This window comes from Nyctibius grandis, chromosome 3, assembly GCF_013368605.1.
Source record: "Nyctibius grandis isolate bNycGra1 chromosome 3, bNycGra1.pri, whole genome shotgun sequence".
NCBI classification, from domain to species: Eukaryota; Metazoa; Chordata; class Aves; order Nyctibiiformes; family Nyctibiidae; genus Nyctibius; species Nyctibius grandis.
In genome coordinates this window covers 71,694,866-71,722,487 of record NC_090660.1, presented here as the reverse complement: position 1 = coordinate 71,722,487, position 27,622 = coordinate 71,694,866, and the positions used below count along the sequence as shown (strand labels likewise).

At 38.2% G+C, this 27,622-nt stretch overlaps 1 protein-coding gene across 2 annotated transcripts in view; it reads right to left on the bottom strand.

The window, feature by feature from the left end:
- Nucleotides 1-2,018: 2,018 nt before the first annotated feature.
- The window catches only part of RAB2A (RAB2A, member RAS oncogene family), a 42,784-nt gene continuing 17,180 nt past the window's right edge, over nucleotides 2,019-27,622 (bottom strand). For both annotated transcript variants that reach the window (XM_068397007.1, XM_068397006.1), the window contains exons 5-9: nucleotides 21,496-21,578; nucleotides 20,021-20,113; nucleotides 17,511-17,622; nucleotides 5,517-5,585; nucleotides 2,019-3,207 (exon numbers count right to left, since the gene is read on the bottom strand). In XM_068397007.1, the coding sequence (XP_068253108.1) occupies nucleotides 3,112-3,207; nucleotides 5,517-5,585; nucleotides 17,511-17,622; nucleotides 20,021-20,113; nucleotides 21,496-21,578 (453 nt within the window). In that variant the 3' untranslated portion in view covers nucleotides 2,019-3,111. The remainder of the gene's footprint in view (nucleotides 3,208-5,516; nucleotides 5,586-17,510; nucleotides 17,623-20,020; nucleotides 20,114-21,495; nucleotides 21,579-27,622) is intronic.

Genomic DNA, 27,622 nt, shown 5'->3' with positions numbered 1-27,622 from the left:
AGAGGTTTTCCTTTCTTGCCAAGAACAGATCTAGTGCTCTAACAGTCACATGTAAACTCGTAAGGCAGAAATAACTTTCCCAACTTAAATGTATGCCATTTAGCCTAAAACTAATCTGTACCCTTCTAACCCCACCTATATATAAATATTGCAGTTGAAGGCTCTTCAACTAGTCAGCAACACAATGAACCAAGTGTCACAAAAAGCATAACACAGCAGAAAGGAGACATCCCTGGAGCAGGGAATGCAGCGCCCGCCGCCTGCTAGGGGCTTCAGCCAGCCCCTCGTTGTTTTAGCTTATCAGTAAGCATTTTGGCAGTCACGTACCTTAAGTCACTGCCGAGTCTGATCTTGCACAAGAATAAATCAGAATGACTGAAGTCGACAGAAACACACAGGTATAAGATTGAGGGGGAGCGTTAATCTTTCTTAAAATGACTGTCAAAATTCCTGGAGCTTCTCATTTTAAGTAGAAATAAGAGAGACACGTCTTAAAATCACACTTAGAGAATTTGTCACTCCAAATTTACTCTTTTGTAAGTTAACTATGGTTTATACGATATGCTAAACTGGAGTACAGGGAAACTGCACCATGGTACGATTTTTCATTGACAGTAGTCTTACATTACATGTAACAGCTGTACAGGTTGCTGGGGAATAATGAAATGTTTTAATTCTTTGTTATGAAAATGCAACCAATAGAAGCAACTGCAACTGAACGTGAAAGCTAGGCAAGTTATCAGTCACACATGTACACGTAAAACTGAAACCTGTGAAAGAATAACCTCATAAAGCAGATGCTCTAGAAGTAAACCCTGCTGCTAGGTTCTGTGCTACATACCAACCAGCAGGATCAAAAAATCAATATGCACACATGACTATAGTAAGTCACAGAACATTCCTCCTGCCCTTCAGCCCCTCAGAAAAGTGCTGGTGGCTCTTTGCTATAATAGCCCTTGATTCCTGATCAATTCTATACATCTTCCATGCTTTCAGAAAATGAGTGGCTGTCAGAAGCTTTAGCTTAGTAAACCATCATCACTTAAAACAGCATGCATTCAGGATAGGGTACAAATTCCCCTTCTCTGCTCCCTTAACAGGGGCGTGGCTAAGAGAAATTTACTCCAATTTGTAATGTAGCTGAGGCTGCTATAGAAGAACATGCTTTTCTCCCATCTCTTCTAAAGCAATTGAGTTCTGCAATGATGCCAGTTGCCAAAAAATCTTCAAGCAGTTAATTCAACCAAGTACTCTTGTTCTTTTATTCCTTCTTGTGAAGATCTAGTTAACTACAAGCCAGTTTTCCCTCAGCATCAATGCAATTCAGGCCTATGGTTTTACTGTCACGCAACACATTTTTCAAACTTCAACTGAAACAAAGTGTTTTATAAATTCAACTATTAACTGTTTGTTGTTTGCAAGTATGTAAATGGAGTACCCTCTTAATAATTTACATAGTTGAAACAATTATATTGCATTGCTTACAATGCTCCTGAATGTCTAAGATAGATTTGAAGTTGGTAACTAATTCAAATCCTTATTGGTTGTCCCTTCCCCCAGATACAAACAAAAGGTTCCACACGGTTTTTAAAGTCTATTTAATCTCAGAACCACTGCTAAGTTACACCTGTCAGGCTGAAATTTATTCATTTCTGATGTTAAAGTTCTGACAATAAGAATGGATGACACGAGGATCCATGTACCCGAGTGTCGTGTTGCAGTCAGTATTGGTCCAGTAAGACAGAAGTTTTGCAGTCATCCCCTCCCACTTTTTTTTAGATACATGAAGCATGGCCTAGCATTATTGTCACCCTTTTACCTGACATTTATATAAATAGGATGAGGTGGAAACTCAGTTGTTTCTTCATTTGTAGGAAAAGTGGCATGAATACTCTGTACTTTAACAAATAAACACTTAAACATAGAATTTTGTTTTGTATTGTTGCAACCCTTTCATTTGAGGCAAAACATCCCCCTCCCCCTGACCACCACCGTAATAAGTACCAAAGCATTTCTAGTTTTGATTTTCATCAAGATTTCCAAACTGGCAGATTTTATTTTCACACCCTCTTCACAATAGACAAGATGCTTACCATATATTTAGGATTACAAGTTGTCACTGAAAGAAAACTCTACACAACCACTGTACATTTAGGTTGAAAAACTGTCCTTGCATGAAAAATATACCTAGAAATCAAGTGGTAAACAAGAAAAAAAAAATTAAGAAAAGATTAACATTTTTATAATGTGCCATTTTAAATTTATCAACTCCTCTTCTACTTTTCATTCATACTCTGTTTTTACCCTATAGTATTCGTTAAGGCAAACAGCTAATCCATTTCTGAAGAGGTGCTGTGGAAATTGTGGACAAACAGCAAACATTTGGCATTAAAATAGATAGCACGTATGTAGCCTCTAGTAATATACATTAAGCATTTCTCTTGGACTTCAGGATAAATGACAGGGGAGGATGAACATGCTAACAATGTCAAAAAGGCTTAAAATTTAGCGTCCAAGCAATTTCTATTAATGCTCCTGTAGTTTTCAAGCTCTAAGTAGTATAGAATTTATGCAAATGCATTAAAGAATTCTAGCTTGGCAAGTACACCCAAGCAGGTTATTAAACTATATATACAGAAAGTGATAAATACAGAATTAAAAGAGTCCTTCCGCTTCTCTTTATAGCCTTGAAAATTGACAAAAAACTTGAGGACAGCTCTACAATATTAAACATTAGGTAACCGCAGGAGCTGAGAAACCTAACTACACAAACTGATTAAAATACTCAGATGACTTTGTAGTGTTTAATACAATTCAGTTCGTAGTCAAGGGCACAAGACAACATTTAACAAAAATAATCACATCAATTGACCTAGAAATCAAACGTAAATAGATATGAATACAATCTCCAAAATCTGTCTTTAAGTGAACATTAACCATTTATTCAAAGTTATACAAGAATTTGAAGGATAAAGTCTTCTTCTGCAACAGGAAACCAACTTACAAGTTTCATGTCTCAGTTGAACTGAAGTGGAGGCGAGCGGGGCAGGGGGAAGGGTGAACAAACAAGTTAGTAGGCCCCATCCAGGCAGCTAGAAAGTAAAAACAGGCTCAACAGCAGCCTCCTCCAGCTTGTTGTCCTCCCTGATTGCCTGCAAGTGTTGCATTAGTAGCAGCATGTTGAGGGCCAATTTTTATGCCATTTGCCTGAAATGAAGTTTAATACACAGTGTTATTATTTTAGAACACTAATATACTTGAAAAGCATTTTTTTTTAAGAAGATCATATAGTGAGTTCTCCTAATGTATGCAATAAATATAGCAAAGTTTATATATTTTTTTAGCAATATGTCCTTGGCGATTAAATATAATTTAAAGGAAGATGCTTTAAATTTAAATTTTTAAATTCTCATTTAAATTTTATCTCTGTGTTAAACTCTGTACCTTAAATGCCTAACACAAAAACACAGAGCAAGAATTGTATTTGAATACTACCTAGCATAAGGCTTTAAAAATACATAGCATTTGCCAGGAACATATAACCTCTCCCCTCTCACCAAAATCTCCATTAGTTTAAAAGTTTTATATTAAACTTTTCCTCTCTAGACAGCATTTCTTTCTGTGTTGAATCAGCTGTAGAGGCTAAGGGCATACGAATGTTCTGTGTCATCAATAATTTCTATGATCCCGAAAGAGATGGCTACTTGCCAAGAACCCACACACAGCGCAGCTCTTTCATTCATCAAAATCACACTTATATCTTAACCCTCACTCCCTCAAGTGGATTTTACCTAAAAATACAGCACTTTTCTCAAAGTAATACAGTAGCTTCAGAAATTAAGCTCTTAAGGAAACTTTGCGTCACAGTAAATCTCAGATTTATAGTGCTTGGCAGTTGTTCTGCAACAGTAGTAGCCTTGGGGTTTCTGGCACTAGCTCAGTATTGACAGCAGCTGATGTGGTTTCTTTTCGCTCTTTGACTCCTCTTTAATAAAAAGCATGCCCTATGGCTCATTGGTTTTGCCCCCTCTGGGCTGATAGCAACTTCTTGAGGAATCAAGGAGCCAGACCTGGCACAAAGCCAAATAAATAGCACGGACTGTTGGCTCTTGACAGCATACTGCAATCAAAGCTCCGTAAGGCACAGTAAAGCAGTCAGCTACTGTATGAAACTCGACGGATACAATGAGCACGCTTTTTCAGACACTCTGATTACTGTCCAATTTATATGGCACTACTGAGCGCATTTTCTTTAGGAAAAATGTTTAAGAAAATGTTAACCTTTTCATCACTAAACTGAATTTAAAAACTGTTTCACCAAAACACTGTATATACACACACACACACACACACACATTTTCCAGTCAGAATTAGTGTCTTTGAAGGATTACTATTCAAGTCTTACTTAGCTACAAGCTTCCTAATGCAAATACTTTGCATACTGCTTAAGTTTCTCATTATTTCCTCTCTAAAGTCATAAGAGCAATATTTTTAATAGTTAAGTTTTCTCATGTTGAAATATATTAAGCAGAACCAGGTGAAGCTATTTAATCGAGTCCTGCCAAGTCCCTCACTACTCTTTGAACAAGTCTGCAAGGACTATCATGCTTTAAGAGAAGCATCAGACTGACAGTCCCAGGCAGAGAATGCACCTATACACAGAACAGAACAGCGTGGTGGTGCATATTTCCACATGTGGTTTCACTAAGCACCTCAGCAATGATATTTAGGGGCTCGCAGGATAAAAACCTCAGGCACCAGAAATGACTGACCACTTCACACTATCAAATTTAAGCTTTTTAACATAAAAAGTCACACCACATAAATGTTAACCAAGAGCTTATATGATCCTAACATTTCTATGCGATCCTAGTATTTCTGTTTACTACCACTGAACATGAATCTGCTTTTTCTGTGGCCACAAACCTCTCTCCGAACTGCTCAAGATTTTCAGCAGCACAATCATTTAAAAATTCAAGAGACATTATAGGTCCTTCTAGGCTCTTGCACTACAAAAGTGCTCCCTGCTCTACCTCCCCACCCCCATCCCAAACAAGCAAATAGACAGGCCCCAATAATCTGTAATTTCAGTAATGTGCCCAGGCAAAATGGCTAATCTTTTATTCCCTACAGAATCCAGCCACCTAAACCAGGAACATTTCAAAAGTCTTTTATGTAACTCTCAAAGCAATCCCTCCCCTACACTGGACAGCTCATGGAGTGCATCTGGCATATCAACATGGTCCCCCATTTACATAGTGGAAAATTATCTTTGAAAACAGATGACACCATATGGAGAAGTGGATGAAAGTGGATTTTCTTCTCTTTTGGGGATTTATATTATTTTGTGATGCTTCATAGATGGATAGGGTCACTTATTTTAATCCATTTTTATCACAATGGCAGACAACTCTATATCCAAATGGAACAGAGAGATATTTTACTGTCCAGCCTTCCAGGGAAGACGAATTTTGTCCATTTAAAAAACAAAAAGTGTTCAGAGTACTAAAAGTTACCTCATTATTAATGTCAAAAACTCCTTCCTGGATCTTCTCGTAGATCTCCTTTGCAGTGTTAATAAATGCCTAAAATAGAGGGGAAAAAAAAATCAAACACAATGAATGCGATATCCTTTGGTGTAAGATGCACTAACTGGAGTCCAATCTCATGTGCAGTTGTTTCAGCGAGACTTTTCTTCCTGACCTCAGCAGGAACAGGCATGACAACAGCATCCTACAACCTACCCTGAAGTAGCAATGGATCACACATTGTTTACAAAAACAGTGGCATTTTTGTAACATCTGTATTCTACAATCTGTTGTCCAGTAATTACGGGGAAAAAATGGTTTTTAAGATACATAAATTACTTTTAAATTATTTATTTCTGACCCTTATGGATAAATTGTGCGGCAGATGGTTTCCCCTACCCTTAATATCTTTGTAATAGGCCACTCTAGATTAGAGTGCTTAGCAACATAAAACCACAGGGTACTTACAATGATGATGTAAGGATGCTGTCTGCTGGATGAAACCTTATGCTATCATTTAATATTCACCTAATTTTAAGAACGTATTCTCTTTAATTAATCTTGCACACGATAGGCAATAGACGTCTTAATAGTAGAAAGGAGAGGCCCCAGGTTTTATTATGATTCCTGAAAATCTATTGGTTTAATTCAGAGAAAAGTCTTTGACATTTAGGTCTGAAAAAGTGAATTATATAGATGTTTTTGGTTAAAGTTTACAATCGTTTCCATTTTTCATCTCTCATTTAACTTTATAGGTCAAGTAATGCCTAAAATGATGTATAATTTAAGAGGTGATTTACAGCAGCAAATAATTACAATCAATAGCAAACATATAGTTCTTTTTGTTTTAAAATACCAACACCATATGCAATCATACAAGATATGCTATCTCCTGCACAAGCCTATTACCGCAAATACAGGTCTAATTCAAATATAAAAAAGTAAACAGGGTTCATGGAGAGGAACAAATCATACCTTTCCTCATTTCTACACTGGAAGCATTTGACTGCTGAACTTGCCACCAGAGCTTTGTTTCCTAATTAACAGGACTGATATGTTTTCACCTTTAAAGGCCTTACAGCTCCCCAGAGTAATCAATCTACTGCAGCTCAATTACTGCACCAAGCACACACCACAGCCAGTGAAGGAGACTTGAACGACTGCGGCAAGGGCGGAAAGATATGAATATGCATAAACTCTAAGTGGGTGATCGAATCATCACAGAGGGTCATGAGATTTTGCAGCAAAATAATGAGAAGAATTAATCATTGCAGATTCACAAGGCACTTAGGAAGTGAGTTCGTTTTTCAAACATGCGTTAGAGTTAAGGAGAAAAATTGGCTTTCGGCCAACTACAGATTGATTCAAATTCCTCAGAAATTGATGTTTTCAATGTAAGAAAAAAATTCAAACTTATCTTTGTTTCTGATAACATACTAATTATTGTAATTGCCTCATACATGGGCCTACTGAAAGGTGTAAGTCAAAAACTTTGGAAATTCACACAGCTGGAATCTGTGAGGATACTTGCTTGCTTCTATTTCAGTAGGACGTTAAACAGAACTTGCAGTCTTAAAAATGTGTTATAATAACTTCATGTAAACAACCACTTAAAAATTGGCACTTCTTACAGTTCTAGAAGATGTTGGCTAAGTATGCCTAGGCTCTTAGCATTAATTTCATGAGAATTACATTAGATCTATAAAAATTACTTTAGACCAACAAAACTAGAATTTTAACAGGCTACAAACTCCAAACTAACACAACTGAGCATAAAGTATCCTCTGGATGCTACACTCAAGAACAGTTCACCGCAGTAACACATCTATCCTCACAAAAAAATAGCAAAAAGCACTGGAAAACACAGTGTGATTTAACAACACTCAAGCCCTCCCCCCTTCAACATAGTTATGACACACGTGCTGTACAAAGCAAAAAAGCTTAGAGTTCAGTACAGTCTATTTTAATATTAAACATACTGCCTAAGAACCCTTTGATCTCAAAAATCCAAATATTCCATTCACCTCAGTTCTATCATTTCAGTTGTCTTGAAAAGACATAATCTGACTACCACGCTTCCATCAGTGATTCTGGTGCACCACATATTAGTGTTAAAACAGCACGTACTGTTATTCTGCGTGGCAAAATGCCAGGCTGCACTGGGTCACATATAAATAATTCCTATTGAAAACTTTTCACAAGAATATAGCACATAATAAATCTGCCTCATGTTTTCTTCAGCTGGTACGGATTCTGAAATATTACTACCGATCAGCCATGAAAAGAGACTTACATCCCTTGAGACTTTCATTTGTTTCTTGCATCCATGTTTTTTAAGTCTAAGTGGACTCAAAATAACCACCTGAGAACTTTACTGAAAACAGCAGTCTACTCGCTTTAGGAATATCATATCTGATTTTGGCATTGCATGCTAGTGCCCCAATTAGCAAGGACAAGAAGGTGAACTCGGTGTAATTGACGACTTCTAAAAATCTCTTTTTATACTGCACGTTCTAACTCTTATCTGGAACGTGCAGTATACTATAAACTCTCAATTATTTATGGGCTTTTTATCCTATTTGCAGATTAACTGAGCCATGGATGCAGAGACAGAGTGGTTTCCCCTCAAATCCAGTTTGGATTTATTAGACCATGTGCAGAGGACTGCAAGAACACAGCTGTAGCACTTCACACACCAACTTGGATCCTGGTGCAGTTTAGCCACTTCCACTCAACACAAGACCTTGACCAGTAAGCCCACCTGGACTCTGCTGGCTGCCTACCAAGCCTACTGCAGTTGCACTCTACATTCCTGTAATGCTGCTGTTACTGAAGCACCATACAAAGATACTCGAGTACCTCCAACCCAAATCAGCTCAAGTCCAGGTTTATTTTCACCACCCCACACACTTGTATACAAGTTATTCAGTGATTTGTTCTAATATAACTTATTTTTTCAATTGTGTTCACATTATAACTAGATTCTCAAATAATAGTAATACCCTGCCAAAGAAAATTACATTACTGTACAAGTGGGAAAGTAAGTCTTGTAAGATGTGATCTGCCTGTTGTGTCACACCTGCACCTAACAAAGGAGGTTTTTTCAGTCACAATATACCAGTATAATACCACTTTAGACGATTTGTATAAGGAGTTTCCTACATCATATTGCTACATGGGAATCAAGAAGTCAAATCTCCCAATAGTCACCTCAAAAAAACCTAAAACAACAAAACAACCAAAACCCCACAAAAAACCCCCAAAGAGTACAGATGCTGCATTTAAGATAAATTTATCCTAAAAAACACTGAACATAGAATTAGATCAACTTCGATGTCCATTTTATCACACAAAGTAAAAAAATAATGTAGGTTTACTACCCTTGAGACAAAACCAGGAAGAAAGAATTCTATAACTGGTAAAAACAACACAGGAAGTAAGGGAATAAGCTCCTGATACCTCTGTCTTACACAAGTCGTATGTAGCAGTAATAATAAGCTAAGAGCACCAGAACGCGAGTTATAGAACAGCTACATTTAGTTTTCACTTGGCAGATGCCAGTAACATCACTTCTCTTTCTCAGAAAGCTAATGCCATGAAAAGTACTCGAGGACTTAGCTCCAAGTGGAATAAAACAGGAAAAACTCATAAATGAATCACCAATACTTTTCAAAACTCAGATTTTACAAGTTCATCTTTGCTTAAAATCACAATATAGCAAGTTCTGTGCTGCCAGCTCGTGTAACATGCTGCCCTCTGGCGGCAATATTAAAGTTAAATCTCGTGCTTTGAAATACAAATTGGGTGGTCATTATTTCTGAATGCTTTCTTACACTTAAATGAGGAATGCTTAAAGGTTAAGTATCTCACGAATTCTAAAGCATGATCCTCACCTCTGTGGTCAGCCAACACCGAGAATTTCTTCCTCCTTCCCAACTTCTTATTTTATCTTTAAGCAGTAAGATACAATATAGTTACTTTAGTATTAAAGAATGCATCTGGAAATAGTAACAACATGGACCACAAACGGATTTACCCCTAGACCATTCACCATCCCAGTGCCTAACTGGTGCTGGATGGCCACAACAGAGTGAGATCCCAAAGCTCTCAGCAGCTATTTTACATGCAGTAAGACAACTAAATGATCCTTCAGAAAGAAGCCTAGGACCCTAAAGGAGCTACAGGGGAGTTAATTATCAACCAGTAGAAAGGTGCTATATAATGAATCTACACCCCAAAAAGCACCCCAACACATCCGTAGCCTTATTTTTGAAGTGAAGGTGCACAGGCACAAAACAGAACGTGACAGCAAACACAGAACTTAGCAGCAATTTGTTTATATGTACCCACTGAAGTGCAATCTTCTGACAAACTTATTGGGAAGATGCACGTTACTAGAGCTTAAAGTGTCTCAAAAAGTCCTGCAGCTGCTGTTCAACAGTTACAAAGGACAGAGCACCTGAAGAAAAAAAAAGATAAAAAAACCCCAGAACTAAAAGTTTCCAACAGAATCTACAGCTCAGGCAGGCAGCCATATCATACTTTTCATACTCTTCTATAAAGCCTGAAACCCTCAATTAACTGAGACTTTTTATTCTGATTATACCTTGGGATGCCCAGAAGCCCCAAGAACCGTGGCAGAGCCAGTATTCCTTACTGCAGAGTGGGGGCACAGTCCAAGGGTTTGCCACAAGGAGGTAAAAGCTGTGAATCTTCACTGGAGCCAGGTGTCCTGCTCCTTCTCTCTCACACAGCTGAACAGACATGAGCTTTACCTCTCTTCTCTCACAGGAGAAACTGGCTAAAGTGCCATCTTCACACAGCTGAAAGGTCACAGAACTTGGATTTCAAGGAATTTGAAGAAATACTGGTTTTGATACAAGTCAAGATAAACCTAACTGTTGGGTTTTTTTTTTTTTTTAAAGACTCTTATGAACTAGAAAACCTCTTTTGCAAGTTCTAGTCAGATTACATCTTGTGTGTCACTTTACCTTAATATGCAAACTATTAACATCCTAGGATTTTCCAAGTTCTATTAACTAAATCCCTGCTAACTATACTAGCAGGTCAAACAACTGTTTGTTTACCAGCAATTAGTTGTGTTTAGGGAGAGTGTGGAGAGGAAATAGAAAACACTTCTAAAAATCAGTTCAAATTTGGAAGCTGCTAAGAATCTAATCTTTCCATGAGATTTTCATTTTTACCCTTCAGAATATTAAAGGTCATCTTCCTTCCCTTATCTGTAACCAAGGAGTACCACTGTTGAACATACAGTGGTTTTCGATATTCATTATCCATTTAAGCAAAAGTATGAAAGAAGCTTCCTGAAGAGAAAATTAAGTTACAGCTGAACAAGACCACTGAATGACCATCCAGCTACGCGTAGCAGAAGTGCTCCATTGCTTAGTCAAAACTGTTAGTCTATTCAGATTTAATCCTGAATAATTAATCCATTATTGCATTCTATTTATGTGCAGACAACTTGGAATAACAAAGGCAATACTCTGAAGATGAAAGCTTGGCATAGGGCTATATAATGCCCTCCATATGGGAAACAACTTAGTAAAACCAACTCCCACACCAGGAGTCGGTGATACACTAGTACAGAATATCCCAGAATATCACAGAATCAACCAGGTTGGAAGAGACCTCAGGGATCATCGAGTCCAACCGCTGCCCCTACACCACCCTGTCAACTAGATCATGGCACTAAGTGCCATGTCCAGTCTTTTCTTAAACACATCCAGAGATGGTGACTCCACCACCTCCCTGGGCAGCCCATTCCAATGTCTAATAACCCTTTCTGAAAAGAAATTCTTCCTGATGTCCAACCTGAACCTCCCCTGGCGAAGCTTGAGGCTGTGTCCTCTTGTCCTATCGCTAGTTGCCTGGGAGAAGAGGCCAACTCCCACTTCACTACAACCTCCCTTCAGGTAGTTGTAGACTGCAATAAGGTCACCTCGGAGCCTCCTCTTCTCCAGGCTAAACAACCCCAGCTCCCTCAGCCATTCCTCATAGGTCAGACCCTGCAGACCCTTCACCAGCTTGGTCGCCCTCCTCTGGACTCGCTCCAACACCTCAATATCTTTCTTGAAGTGCGGGGCCCAGAACTGGACACAGTACTCAAGGTGCGGCCCCACCAGTGCCGAGTACAGAGGGACGATCACTTCCCTAGACCGGCTGGCTACACTATTCCTAATAGAGGCCAGGATGCCATTGGCCTTCTTGGCCACCTGGGCACACTGCTGGCTCATGTTTAGCCGGCTGTCGATCAGCACCCCCAGGTCTCTTTCCACCAGGCCGCTTTCTAACCACTCTTCCCCCAGCCTGTAGCGCTGCATGGGGTTGTTGTGGCCCAAGTGTAAGACCTGGCACTTGTTCTTGTTGAACCTCATGCCGTTGGTCTCGGCCCATCTATCTAACCTGTCCAGATCCCTCTGTAGGGCCTTCCTACCCTCCAGCAGATCGACACTCCCACCCAGCTTGGTGTCATCTGCAAATTTGCTGAGCGTGCACTCAATCCCTACGTCTAGATCATCTATAAAGATATTGAACAGCACCGGCCCCAGAACTGAGCCCTGGGGAATACCGCTAGTGACCGGCCGCCAGTTGGACTTTGCCCCATTCACCACCACTCTTGGTGGTTTGGGAGTGGTTTGGCAAGTTCATTTGCCAGTTCCTTCATTACTCTGGGGTGAATCCCATCCGGGCCTATAGCCTTGTGGGTGTCCAACTGGCACAGCAGGTCACTAACCGTCTCCTCCTGGATTACGGGAGGTTCACACAGCCCCCCGTCTCTAACTTCAGGCTCTGGGGGCCGAGTCTCCTGAGGACAACCGGTCTTGACATTAAAGACCGAGGCAAAGAAGGCATTGAGCACCTCTGCCTTTTCCTCATCCCCTGACACTACACTACCCTCCTCATTCAGCAAGTGGTGGAGGCTCTCCTTGACCCTCCTTTTGCTGTTGATGTATTTGTAAAAGCTTTTTTTGTTATCTTTGACTGTAGCAGCCAAATCAAGCTCTAATTGAGCTTTGGCCCTTCTAATCTTCTCCCTACATGACCTGGCCATGTCCCTATAGACCTCCTGAGTTACCTGACCCTTCTTCCAGAGCAGATTATTTTACTCCACTTTCTACTTTAAAAACATGCATGAACGCATTTTTGTTAAAATAAATAAATAAAATTCTTGTGACCAGTATTTCGAGCAGCCGTGTATGTTTATGAGATATACTGCTCCCATATACTGAGGCAGGCTACAGAGGACCACAGGATTCAAGTGATTTGAGGAAGGGCTTCTGTGAACAATCTAAGATGATTATTTCTGAACCCTTAACAGTCGTGATTCTCTTTTGCCATCAGTACTTTTGTCTCAGATTCAGAAAGCAAAGTTTGAGAACCAGCCCTGTAATGAGAAAATCATTTAATACACAAAACATGTTTGGCCAGGAAAAATGGATATTCTTCTCAATTCTACTTTGGACAGATACCTGAAAGTTGGATCTAACTATTTCTCCCAAATGGGTGGAAGAATAGTTTAAGCCCTATTACTGGATACTATGTAGCTTCTTTCTTGTCACTTTTTTCCTGGCAATCATACTTGCATTAGTTCCTTCAATACCCAGATACACTTCCATTACCACTTCGTTTTGTATAGCAACCACTAAGCAATGCAACACAGGCGCAAATGCAGCCAAGGCTTTATCGGTCAACTACACGATCTCACTGTGGTAAAATCCCTCTTTTGGGAAAGGCAAGAGGAAACAAGACAGCAGTTGTTATCTGGGAATGTTCTAGCCTGTTATATCTATGCATTTCATAGGTACACATGCATGTGCCTTACAGTTCATAGTGTCTTTCTCCAAAGCACCCTTTCTGAGGAACATTTCCTATTGATGGGTAAGAAGGACAGGATGCTGGTAATGGAATTAAAAATTAATCTTAAACATTGATTTTATCACTCTATAAGACTTGGTTAAATACAGAGTAGAGAAAAGAACAGAGGCCTAATTGGTGCACATAATTCTTAAATATTTCTGAAGCTGTATTCATGCAAACTTTTGTTTGCATAAGTCTTTGCTGTTAGCTAGTCAGAATCTACACCTATCATTTTGCTCTGGAGCTATATCCTTCTCCCAAGTAAAATCACCTGCTCTTTCAACACTGCTGATGCTGCACCTTATGCAGACATGTTTGACAGCAAAGATTTCTACAGGTTTCCTGGCACTGTAATGGTTAAATACATAACCCATGCATGACACACCATAGTCATCAATGATTTATCAGCATGGATTAAAAATGCTGCTGAGTAATTAAAGCGATTTCCCCTCCCCCAAACCCTATAGCTTTTTTTCCCCCCTCATCCCCCAATAAACTCCATACAATTAGAGCGCCCCTTTGACCCCAGTATTCTATCTAAAAAGTCTTGTACTTTTGGAAAAGATGAGCACTCTGAGACTCAAATTAAATGCATAAAAAGTATTTTGAAAATTTATCTGAAACCTAAACAAGCAGAAGAAAGCATCCGCTTCAACACAAATGCATTTGAGAACGTCTGACATAATAATCCAGATACAAATTCATAACTTGTAATGTCCAGCTTTTTAGATCCAGTTATTTCCATCAATGGAAAAATTCAACAATATTACTTTCTTAGCCCTCAATTTCCGAAAGACGACAGTAAAAATGTGCTCCATTGCCACCACATAAGATAACATTTGTAGACAAAAGGCCAAAGATTTCTTCTGCTTAAAATTTAATCTAATTTTAGCTGAATTTCCTCAAACACTGTTCTTCCTGTTTAGTTTCTACATCTTCAGGCAGTCACAAAACTATAATTTCTTTCCAGTCCTGAAGTCTAGTACTGAAGGCTTGCTAGGTTTGCCTCCATTTTGCATACTTCTTGTTCTTTTCTTATTCCCTTCTATTTTTTTTTTTGATACTGAACAGTCCAGAATCAGCATTAAAATGAAAATTGTCTCTCTTGCCCACAAAGTGGTATCTTTCACCTACCATGCCTACTATTTGTCCTCACTTATTTTTACTTTCTCAAAGATTAAGATTTTGCTCCTTCAGCGGTTACTATTCTAGATCATCACAGAATCACAGAATGTTAGGGATTGGAAGGGACCTCGAAAGATCATCTAATCCAATCCCCCTGCCGGGGCAGGATTGCCTAGACCATATCACACAGGAACGCGTCCAGGCGGGTTTTGAATGTCTCCAGAGAAGGAGACTCCACAACCTCTCTGGGCAGCCTGTTCCAGTGTTCGGTCACCCTCACCGTAAAGAAGTTTTTCCTCATATTTATGTGAAACCTCCTGTGTTCCAGCTTGCACCCATTGCCCCTTGTCCTGTCAAGGGATGTCACTGAGAAGAGCCTGGCTCCATCCTCATGACACTTGCCCTTTACGTATTTATAAACATTAATGAGGTCACCCCTCAGTCTCCTCTTCTCCAAGCTAAAGAGACCCAGCTCCCTCAGCCTCTCCTCATAAGGGAGATGTTCCACTCCCTTAATCATCTTCGTGGCTCTGCGCTGGACTCTCTCTAGCAGTTCCCTGTCCTTCTTGAACTAAGGGGCCCAGAACTGGACACAATACTCCAGATGCGGCCTCACCAGGGCAGAGTAGAGGGGGAGGAGAACCTCTCTTGACCTGCTAACCACACCCCTTCTAATACACCCCAGGATGCCATTGGCCTTCTTGGCCACAAGGGCACACTGCTGGCTCATGGTCATCCTGCTGTCCACTAGGACCCCCAGGTCCCTTTCCCCTACGCTGGTCTCCAACAGGTCTGCCCCCAACTTGTACTGGTACATGGGGTTGTTCTTGCCCAGATGCAGGACTCTACACTTGCCCTTGTTATATTTCATTAGATTTCTCCCCGCCCAACTCTCCAGCCTGTCCAGGTCTCTCTGAATGGCTGCGCAGCCTTCCGTTGTGTCAGCCACTCCTCCCCGTTTTGTGTCATCAGCGAACTTGCTGACAGTGCACTCTAATCCCTCATCCAAGTCATTAATGAATATATTGACTAGAACTGGTCCCAGTACCGACCCTTGCGGGACTCCGCTAGACACAGGCCTCCAACTGGACTCTGTCCCATTGATCACCACTCTCTGGCTTCTTTCCTTCAGCCAGTTCACAATCCACCTCACTACCCGATCATCCAGACCACACTTCCCCAGTTTAGCTGTGATCATGCCACCTTTTAGTGTTGACTGAGAATACCATTGAAGGAATGCGTTTGATCGTCACTAAAAAGGTTTATGTCCTAAAGCTTTTCCATCAGAATTAGGAAGTTAGTACTTGCACACAATCACTCACTCATATCATCAGAAGGAGAGGATTCTATTTGAACTTTTTCGACAAAGAACTTTATTCTCATTTTCCTCCTGATAATCACAGATGCATTAGGTACTGGACAACTCATTCACTAGCACATATTTTTTAACATGGAGAGAGGTGCTAATGTCAGAATCAGGTAGTAACAAACCAGAATGAAGTCAGTGAAAGCTGTTTGTTACTCTTACTATAACTTAAAAAAAAATACTAAATATTTCAAAACTAGAAGGTTTTACCTCTAAAAGAATAAATACCTCATCAGTTGTCCACCATTTTGCATTTAGGAAGATTCGGGAAAAGAGTAAGGGCAGATTATGTAGTATGAGAAGCTGAACTATGTCATGCTATTATAAAAAAGGTTAGTAAGTGGGGATGTGTGAACTGAGTATGGCCTGAAAGACATGTGAAGCAATCTTTCTGCTTTACAGAGCACTAACATCTCAGCTGGAGATTGTTCAGCATTGTACCATGTCTGGCTAGTATGGAATTAAGTTTTCTTTACAGCAGCCTGTACGGTGCTGTGTTTTGGATTTGTGACTAAAACAGTGTTGATAAGACACCAATGTTTTAGGTACAGCTGAGCAGTGCTTACACAGTGTCAAGGTTTCCTGTTTCTTACTCTGCCCCCTGCAGTGATTAGGCTTGGGGTAGGCAAAATCTGGGAGGGGGTGGGGCAGGGGGGAAGAGACAGCCAGGACAGGTGACAAGAACTGACCTAAGGGGTATTTCATGTTATATGACATCATGCTCAACAATAAAAACCAAAGGGTTGTCTTTCCAAAGTAGCTGTTGCTCAGAGACTGGCTGGGAATCAATCTGTTTGTGGGAAGTTGGGAGTGACTGCCTTTCCATCACTCATCCCCCTGCGCCCCCCTCCTCCTTCCTTCGTTTATTAAACTCTATCTCAAGCCCCCAGTTTTTCTCGCTTTGGCTCTTCTGGTTCTTCACCCCATCCTGCTGGACAGGGGGAGTGAGTGAGACACTTAGCTGCTGGCTGAGGTCAACCCCCCACACCCATCAAGAAAGGCACGCAGTAAATCAAGGTGAGATATGTAATAACTCTCATACGTCCAGAAATATGAACTATAGGCAAAACTTATAAGACTTAAGTTCTTTAAAGTAGCAAAGACTGAAAAACTTGTTCAAATTCATAGCAGACTACAGCAACCAAGATAATGACCTCTTTAGCAGCCCTGTAGAGGACAGAAGTTATGTACGTGAATTGCAGCAAAGGAGAATCCTGCTAGGTAGCGGAGGGGAAAGATGACAACAATACAAATACCAAAGCACTGCAAAAGAGGTTGTGAAATATTAGAGGTCTTTAAAACAGGTTAGATTGACATCTGCCAAGGATACCAATAGCTTGGCTTGCTTTGGACTAGCAAATCTATTCTAGTCTTACTTTTTAGATTTCAGGGCAGACAGAAGTGCCCATTTCTCTGATCAAATATAGAGTCTCAACGATATAATTAGTGCTATGCAATCAGATACAACATAGACATTGTCTTTCTCATAACATAAATTAAAGAGTAGTTAATTCAAGTTAAGGAATTCAAAACCTAGAGGAATAGTATCTGTACAAATAATGAAGTGCAATTCAAAACAAATGTTTTACTAAAATACCAGCATTCAAAGTTACCTCCTCTACATTGGAAGCAGTTTTGGCAGATGTTTCCATAAAGATAAGTCCATGCTCTCGTGCAAATGCTTCACCTTCCTCTTTCTTGACTTCTCGTCTAGATTCCAAATCACTAAGATGGAAAAAAAAATAAGTTAGTTGCATGGTCTAACCCGTCCATGTAAATATTATTCTTCAGAGACATACTTATAATCCAAGAGCCCCCATTACAACTTACGTACATATGAATATATATTCAAGTCCTTACATAAAGGAGCATTATTATAAGCCTTGCACTTACAGTATATGGAGTTGCCGCAGACATCACACTTGCTTGAGCTATCAATCCTAGCTGACATAGATCTTATCAAAGACTTCATGAAATGGCTTTCAGCAGGATGCATGTATATTTATCTAGCTATTCCTCGAATGCTAACTTTAGACATTGTCATTTTAGATAAATATCACTCTTTTCTAGTATACTGTTGTCTACCAATCCACACTGTAAAGCTGAACTGATAAGGGAGTTTTATAAACGATTTCTTAATGATATTAAAAATAACTTTATTTTTAAAGTTCATTTTTTCTGTTCAGTAACAAAACTTCATACAATTTCTGTTCTGATAAAAAGATTTAAAAGCAAAAATAAGTTATTTTGAACTACATTAGCTGTCTCTCCCAACAAGCTAGCATTTAGGTTTTGAAACTCTAGGCCTGGTCCTCTAACAGCAGAAGAATTTGAAGTGATTGTTATACAATTTCTTTTTTCCTGCTTTCCAAGCAGTTTACATGAAAGTTAAATATTACACAAAAGAACAGAAAAAAACCCTCTTGGACTGGACAACTAAAGACAAATCCGCTTCTGTAAGTCACATAGACACACAAGTATTTCACTCTTACATTTTAAAGCTTCTTTAGCAACAAGGAGTATACAGTTTGTCCTTCTTTGTAAATATATTACATCTTGAGCAATAACAATGCTACATTTATACATAATAAATATAGCATTTAAATAAAGTTTTATTTAAGTTTTCCATGTACAAATATCTTCTCAGATACACATTTTTAAACTAAACCGCATGCAAATATAGAGGTTTAATTTGCAGCCAGAATACCAGTAAAAAGTATCATACTGGGTTTCAGTGCTGCCATCCTTGTAATTATACATACATTAAAAATAGAAGATACTCATTGTGGCATCTATTTTGCAGCAAAGCAGTTTTTTGTTATTTCTACAACTACATGCTAGCTCAGATGAGTTATAGAGTCAAGACAATTCAGCACATCATTTAAACATGGAGCATTTGAAGACAAGGATACAAGAAATGTCTTCTCAAAAAGCATTCCCAGTCATCTCAGCCTCAGACTTAAGATATCTTAACGAAGCGTTCATTCTCACGTCCCTGAAGTAGCTATTTGACATCGTATTTTTGAACTTGAGCAATGTTTTTTTTTGCTATTATGATGTTACCCTCAAAAATATCTTATTTAAAACCTTGATTCTCTACAGTGTCATCTCCATGACAGAACAGCAATAAACAACTCTTCTGACTTGAAAGTAGTGCAGCTGCATAAAAAACTGCAGCGATAACTCAGTCAAAACTCACTACTGATATCTAAACATATTCTTAAAGAGCTTTAACTGCTTCTATTAACCACAGTTATCTTCCTCTCTCCATTCCAATAACTCGAAGCATTTGGTCTTACTAGATCAATATAGCTATGTTTTGTTCTGGAAAGAAGATTAAGTACAGTATTTGTCATGTCTTAGCACTAGTATTTGTGATGTTTTAAAAAAACAGCTATTATATTTCAGATTAAATTCTCAACACTATTCAAATCCAGCAATAAGTCAGTACTACAAATGTATACCAAGTGCATTTTTGGGACTCATAAGAACAAAATTTGTTCCTTCAAAAATAATATGCTAGCATACATGTTCTTCCTTCCATCCATCTCTGGTAGCATGACCTACCATAAGAACTCCTGTAACACACTTTCAGGATAATGCAATATAATTGAAGGAGTTTTCTTCCCATCCTCCTCTTTGGGGCTTGAAAATAATCCCCTTTAAAAAGTACGGCCTTTTGTTTTTTTAGATGACATTTTCTCTGCGGTGATTCTTAATCAAAAACTAAAGCACTTTAGAACACCTAAAATTAGTAGTCATATTCTCTTTGTAAGGGAGAGATCTATGTGCTTCTAAATGGTGATTCCAAATGTAACAAAAATGCAACAAGAAAAACAATTCATAGAATCCATGACTTCACACATTCACGGTCAATCCTTTTAAAATAAAATTACTTTGAAAAAAGGTACTCGGAACAAATGGTAGTTGATCCACATGTGCTGCACATTGTATTAGCCTAATTAGAAAGGGAAAGGTTTTGGATTCACCCTAGAACTATGTCCAGTGACTGAAAGTAATTCAAAGTTAACATACTGCCTACAAATAAGAAAAAACAAAAGCTGAAATCCAGAGAAGTCTTAAATCTTTACCGCTTACAAAATCATAACTGGTTAAATTTTACCTTTTATTTCCAATAAGCATTATAACCATGTTGGAATTGGAATGCTGACGAGCGTCTTCCAACCAAGTTGTCAAGTGGTTGAAAGTGTCCCTCCTAAGTATGGAAGAGAATGAAAATTAAAAACAGTATTTCAAGAAATCTCCTTCCCTTCTGTTAGTCAGCTCCTCTACTTGAGTAACCAACTCATTTATTAGTACACATGCTTCAGGGATAAAAGCTAGTAATCCCTTTGTGAGAGGGAGAATAGATGAACAAAAATTTAGTAAACAAGGAGCATTAATGAACTCTGCCTAAAAAGTAATTGAAAACGTTTGCTACAAAGAGTAAAGAATTCTTACAGCTGTAAGGATCTGCAATTTTATATACATTAAAAAAAACGATGAATGGAATTTTAAAAGTCCCTAACAGCCTCAACCAATTCAAACAACAGTACAAATAATCACATACTCATTCAGTAATACTTGTTCTACTGAAGGCAAAAAATGGTTGACAATTTTCTTTGAGTTTATAAACCAAATAATGAATTTAGCAGCGACGTCCCTGAAAGTTAGGTACACGAACATGGCAAGTGACAGATTTTTCAGAATGCGTACACTAAATATTAAATCACATGCTTCTGAAGTGCATTTAAGATTTCATAAGAGTAAAACCATCTATTTGGGAATCAAAGATTCAGTTGCTGGAAATCCAATGGAAAGAATACGTTGCTTCCCGATTTTTAAAAATAAATGGTAAACAAAAGGAAAAAACACCTAGAAAATCTCTAGTAAAACTTGTTGCTTAATTCAGCAATGAGACCCAAGATCCACAAAGGAAGCCACACACTCTAATAAGATTTTGGAGCATGAACATTTTCATAAACCAGCCACAGTATCCACAGTTTTGCATACAACAAGTTGTGCAGAGACTTTATTCAGTACAGTAGGAAAACCTTAGTCACTTCTGAACAGCCGCTACAAAAATCACACTAAGACCTGTATTTTCCCAACATCATAAAGACAGCAATGGTAGAAAAGTTTCCTGGTATTTTTATGTAACCAAACTTTGATGTTTTACTATTTCACTCCTTTGCAAAATGGCACTTCAGTAAAAAGTCTGCCACAATTAAAGAAAAATTATAACTCAGGGCAATAAAAACACTAGAAAGAAATTAATGAAATATTTCAAGGTCTTTCTCAATAAAGGTAATCCAGAGGTTCATGGTCAAATAGTTGATAAAAATATTTTATTTCATTCTTCCTGAGACTTTACGTATACTTTTTCTCAATGACTATACAGAGAAAATTGGAAGTATATAGGTTACATAGGCTATATCTTGATTTTGAGCACTTTAGGAAAGTTGGCAAAACATTAGATGATAAATATCTACACAAAAAGCCAGACTAAATGAGACATTTTAACACTGCTATATAGCATAGCACAATTCTACAAAGACATACAATTTTAATCCAGTTATACCTCCTCAGTATTCTCACCTTGTAATGTCATACACCAGTAAAGCCCCTGCTGCCCCTCTGTAGTATGATCTCGTAATGGAACGGAAGGACTCCTGCCCTGCCTGTAGAAGACAAAGTTGCATTATTTCATATCTCAGATTTATTTTTTGTGTTCTGAAAACCACAAACTTAGAATCACAGCATCATAGAATTCTACTTTTGAGAGGATGGGGACAAGAAGGAATGCAGAGGGGAAATCAGAGAGGGGACAATTGGGGACCAAGTCTCTTAACAGTAGCAAGAAAAGGCACATAAGGAGAAGACACCAACTACAGCACAGTGCTGTTTAAAAAAAAAAAAAAAAAAAAAAATCGGAACAAGACCTCTATAAGCCTTTTTTGGCAATCCCTGACAACCCAATTTACTGAATGGCTTCACAATACATGAATCATTATTAGAGCACAGAATGGACTCCTAGCAACTAAGCTCTGAAGACAAATTTGAAAGGAAGCAAATAACCCAGAGCTTCACATTTGAATTCAATAACCCGCTCCCTGGGGCAGCTGTTGACACTAGAATAAATAAAGCCCATTGTAAATAAATGATGAATGACATCTTTACGCCCACCATCTGCTGGTGTAAAGGTTGTTGGAAGGCCAAGGATGCAGATTTTATCCGTTATATCATAAACTGCAGCCAGCTTTCAACAGTCTTCAGATGGAATTCTTTCAGTAATCATTTTATTATGAAAAAACAGAAAATGGTTCTGAATTCAATTTTACACAATTCTGCTCCACAGTTAATCAATTTCCTCTGTACTTGATAAATAATGCCTGTCAAACAGCTACAGGATGCAAGATGCACTGGTGGAAAAACTTCAGAGATCCTACATAAATTATATAGTTCTCACAGAAAAGTATTCTGTAAAAATCTCAACACTTAAAAGAACGTGCTCAAAAGAACACAGTCCTGAAAAATAAATATTCATACTTGCAGACCTTGAGCTCCCCATGCTCATGCTTTTCACAAGTGCTATCTAGCACCTGACAGTCGTTAGAAAAAACATTTACTTCTGATATTTAGTATTAACAGAAGCTATAGCATAATTCAAAGATAACACAGAACACAATTAAGAAATACTAATATTAATCCTGAAAAAACCTCTATATGCAGTAAGATAGTTATCTGCAGAACTCAAGGAAATTACCCTGATTTAAAACCATGAAAAGCAAGAATGAAATATTTATCAAATACAAGCTACCCTTCAGCCCTACCTACAAAACTGGTGTACAGAGATCTTTCTCTTCTCACAGTTACTGTACTTTTCTTAATGTAGGTCTTCTTGAATTCAAGGACAGTGGCACAAGTTTCACCATGTTCAGTCTTCAGAAAGCATCCTTATCTTCCAGAATAATCAGTTACTTCAGTTTAAGAATACACTTTATCTTAGCCATTCCAGTAGAAGAAGTTACAAGACAGATAATATATTTAATCCTTTCAACACGATTAAAATACACCAGCATATGCATTTGGTCAAGAGTCCCAGTGCACCTTATGTAAACTAAGGTAACAGAATACAGACAACCTGCTAGAATGCACCAAGGAATAGTAAAAAACACAAGTTTTTAGTGCAATACTTCGTTCCCTATCCAGAAGTTCCACTAAACTCTACAACCTCTTCTTGGTGTGGTGACTAGCTCAAGTGCACTATAGATACATAAAACTAACTAGACAACAGACAAGTTATTGTTACCAGTGTATTCCACGTATTGCCTAAAGTCATACATGAAGTTGACTTAGCCTACCACATTAAGATTGCCTATTTCACCTTCATAAATCCCACCTTGACACATGAAATTGTTCGTCTCCCTGAGTAAATTAATCATGGTCAACCAACACTGTCAGATGTTCTAGCAGATCTTACAAGAGCGTAAGAATTGTGAGTTATTACAAGAATACTTACTTACAAAAGTTTGGTATCTAAATCCTGAAAATACTATAACATTTTTAACTCTGTCTCACTTGCCCATAATGAAATTTAAATATCAATGCTTCCTGAAGGAAAGACTGAAGAAAGGGTGAAAAATGTTACCACTTCTTCACCAAAGAACATACAATCTTCCATATAGCAATAATGAATTTGTGCTTATATATACACCAATAGACAGCACAAACTGAATTCCCTTTCATTCTAAACAGAAAAAAATCGAGTTTTTGTAAAGAAACTACATTATATTTATGTTTATAATATATATATTTTATATTATATATAAAATAAAAAGAAACACCTTATATATATCATTTACTGTCTATTTTAACAGTATCATTCTGAATGAGAGATCTAGAAGGACAATATAGCACAGTTAGGCATGTAGAATATACTCCACAGCTTTTTTTTTTAGTACCATTATTACTTTAAGCATTTTTTCATCCAACAGTTTGCTCTCTGCTGCACCCCCCCCTTTTTTTTTTTCCAAGGGGGACAAGCCATTTCAAAGACGACAAAACCAAAAAAAGTGTAGCCTATTAGCCAAAACTGACTTTTTTTAAAAAAAAAAATACAAGCGTGTTATAATTGTACTTCATTAGTCTTGCAAAATAGGACCAACCTAAGCTTAGCTACTGGCTACAAGGAGCAACAGATAGAAGCAGCAGTATGGAAGCTCAGCATAAAATTAAAACCAGCTTTGATACCAGAGAAAAGCGCTTTATCTTAAGCAGAATTAACATTGTTCTTACCATCCCTTCCATGTTTCCACAAAATCCAGCACTTCCTTTTTTTTTTTTTCCTCTTCCATATTAAAAAGCTTTTTTCATAGAATCAGAGTGGTTGAGGTGGAAAGGGACCTCTGGAGGTCACCTGTTCCAACCGCCCTGCTCAAGCAGGGCCACCTACAGCAGGTTGCCAAGGTCTGTGTCCAGACGGCTTCTGAAGATCTCCAAGGATCGAGACTCCACAACTTCTCCGGGCAACCTGTGCCAGTGCTCAGTGTGGGAGGGCGAGGGGTGTGTGGGCAACTGTAGTGGCAGTAGCCACTAGATGAATGTTAAACAGGGTATTTCCCAAGGCCATATTACAACTAGTATAGGAAACACAAGCCTTTGCTCCGAGGCAACCCCTGGTTATACCCACTTTTCAGAGTTACACTGCAGTGGAAGTGGGAAGATGGAAGATCTTTTTGGTAACAGATAGACCATGACAGCTATTTCACATGTAGAAACTCTAGCTCAGACAACATTGCTGACAGGAACCAATAAATGCATACTGAACATGCATCCTCTCTTCAGGTGCTAGCTCTGACATAAGTAGTTCACTAATCACGAAAAAATGTGGGCCTCTGATAAACAAGTGATGTTTTAAGTGCTAAGTAACATTCTTTTTGGCTGTTTCTGGACTGTACGCTTTTACAATTCGTATCATATTGGTTAACAAAAACAAACTTTCTGATATGAGCGACTTATAGAATCATAGTTCTAGGATTTACAAGTCTTCAAAGTAGTACAAAAATCTTCATCCCTGCTTGAACTTTAGAACTGCACGGACATATATCCCATGGGCTTATCTAAATATACCTCTGTATAGAGACCAAAATGCAATTTCAAAATAATGATAAGCAGAATATGAAGCATTGTCAATCACCCTAAGTCACTTAGATACACAAGAGATTTAGGGCCTGCCCTAACATTTTCAGGAACATTTAAGCTACGTAACTGTGTTACTACTGACACAGTATCTGTGGCACATTTGAGAAAAGACTCCAACTGCTATTATTCCTATAGGAAATCTTGGTGTCATTTCCAAGTGTGTGGTGTAGTCACACAGGTGTCAGTTGCAAAATGTGCAGGTGAGTCTCTGCTTGCAAGGTCCTTAACTGCGTATTTTTGAATCTATAAACTAAGTAAAAAAAAAAAATAAAAAGAAGAGCCACGATGCAGTACAACAAAGTAGTTAGATAATGAAATAGGATCCACAACAGCACATCTCCCTAGAAAACAGTCCATTAATTTTACTGAATTTTCTGTTCTCAATGGTGAAGAATTTGAAAAGTTTCTTCAGGGAAAAAGTTACCTGAGTACATTCCAGCAGGCCTTCAACATCCAAGCTGACCAACAGTCTTTAGTAGAAGGAAACTTTGTAGTATACATCTACATGAAAAATGAGAAACTACAATGCACAACAGCTAGTAGCTCTAGGCTCCTTCACTTTTAAAATGGGCATATGTGTGTGGTATGTTCAAACCTGGTGACAGAACACCTCATTCACATTGGGAATTTTTACTCATTTAAACTTGTTTACACTTTCATAAGCTGTACAGAAAACTGAAAAGACATCTAAGAAACAAGCAACTCACAGAAGTGTCACACTACCAATGACAACTGCGAGTTGGGAACTACTCCACAAAGATGATCCCTGGAACAAAATGTTCCAGAAACAGAGAGGAACAACACATACCTTTAAATATCGTTTTGAAAGTTATAAATAAATCAACAGCCTTTTCGTCACATGGCAACTTGTTTATACAAATGCATTAATCTTTCTTGCAATGTCTCTATTCCAGATTAAAAATAATTTTAAGATGATTTACTAGCATGTAGTACAAAGAATAGTACAAAAGTAGTAAAAAAATAAAAAAAACCCTGCTACTTTTCAGCAAAGACATTCCCGAACAAGAACAGAGCTAAAGACGCTTATGAAGAGGAATCTGTAACAATTTAAGAAAGTATCAGAATTTATGTGGAGGCTTCAGCCAAGTTACATGTTGCTTCAGAATAACCCTGTCAGCATCCTAATCAGAACTGAAATTGCAAGAGAACTAAAAATCCCCAAGGGTGAAACAGTACATATGTCTAAATATAGATCATCTGTACATATGCCTTTTCTTCTGATGTTGTTCAATGCATGCCATTTAGACATCCAAAGCAATTCCCAATACATCACAGAAACAGAAAGCTTTAGCCCTCCATCATTAGAAGTACCCTTAAGAATTATTTCAGGTTATAAATATATTTGAAACCTTTAAGTATCTACCCTCACTAAAATTGAAGTTCCACTATGGACCAAAGGACATGAGTCGCACTTCTTTCATCTAAGGCCTTATCCCAAGCAAGGCTTGCTCTATTATTGTAGAAAGCCACAGATAAACTGACAAATCTATAACCAGTCAGAAAATGAAATACCAATAATACAGTATTTCAATAACCAAATACATTTAAGCACATGACAGACAAAGGTTTGTGAACACTAAGCGAGAAGGTGTATCAAGTTACCTTAGCTTCCTAAAGTGCCACGTGAATGTGAACAATAACTTAGCTACTGGCACTGCAGTTCAGATGATGGTCCTATTACACAAATTGCAACACGAATAACTATTAAATGTTTAAATTCCTCCTCAACCCAGAAATAAGTTAATGCTCCCACATAACAGTAAACACAGTCTGTGAACTGATGATTAAACTAGTTTCAGGAACCAAAATAGATCCTCTGCAAGTTCTTGATGTTACTTCACAGCAGCAAACCAGAGGGCCATGAACACTAAGTCATCATAATTTGAGCTGTCAGCTGTAGACACATTCTTGCAGGTAAAATGGTTAAAGAGTGAAATCAGTAAAAATTCAGTAGAATTCACCAATTGGCCACGGACATAAAACTATGGTCCGACTACCAAAGCAAGTAGAAAATGTCATGATGCAGACAATTAGTAAAGAACTCTTAGGGGTGAGCACTACATCCTAGCAATTGTCCATATCCCTAAGATGAAATGAACATTCATTTGATGAATTCAGGGAACTTTTTTTGGTTCTACTCAATACAAAGCATTTGCAAGTACATGAAGAATAACTGAATTTCCAAGAAGGATTAATATATTCAGAATATCTTAAAATGGACCATGGTTTTAGGGAAAAGAGACGTGCCATCTTGCACAAATGTGTTTTTTTTTGTGCAAGCCTCTCAACTACTAGAAAACATTGTCAATTTAATTACAAAGCTCACTTGTATGGAAACTAAGAAATTACTTGAAATTAGCTTATAAAAAAGAAAAAATTAGTTCAGATATTTAGTCTTGGTCTGAGCAAGACTAGTCTTAGTCTAAGCAAGACCAAGGTGCCATAGAAACATAATAAAGCATAAAAATAAACTTTTTTTTATCACAGATTCCATGAAAGG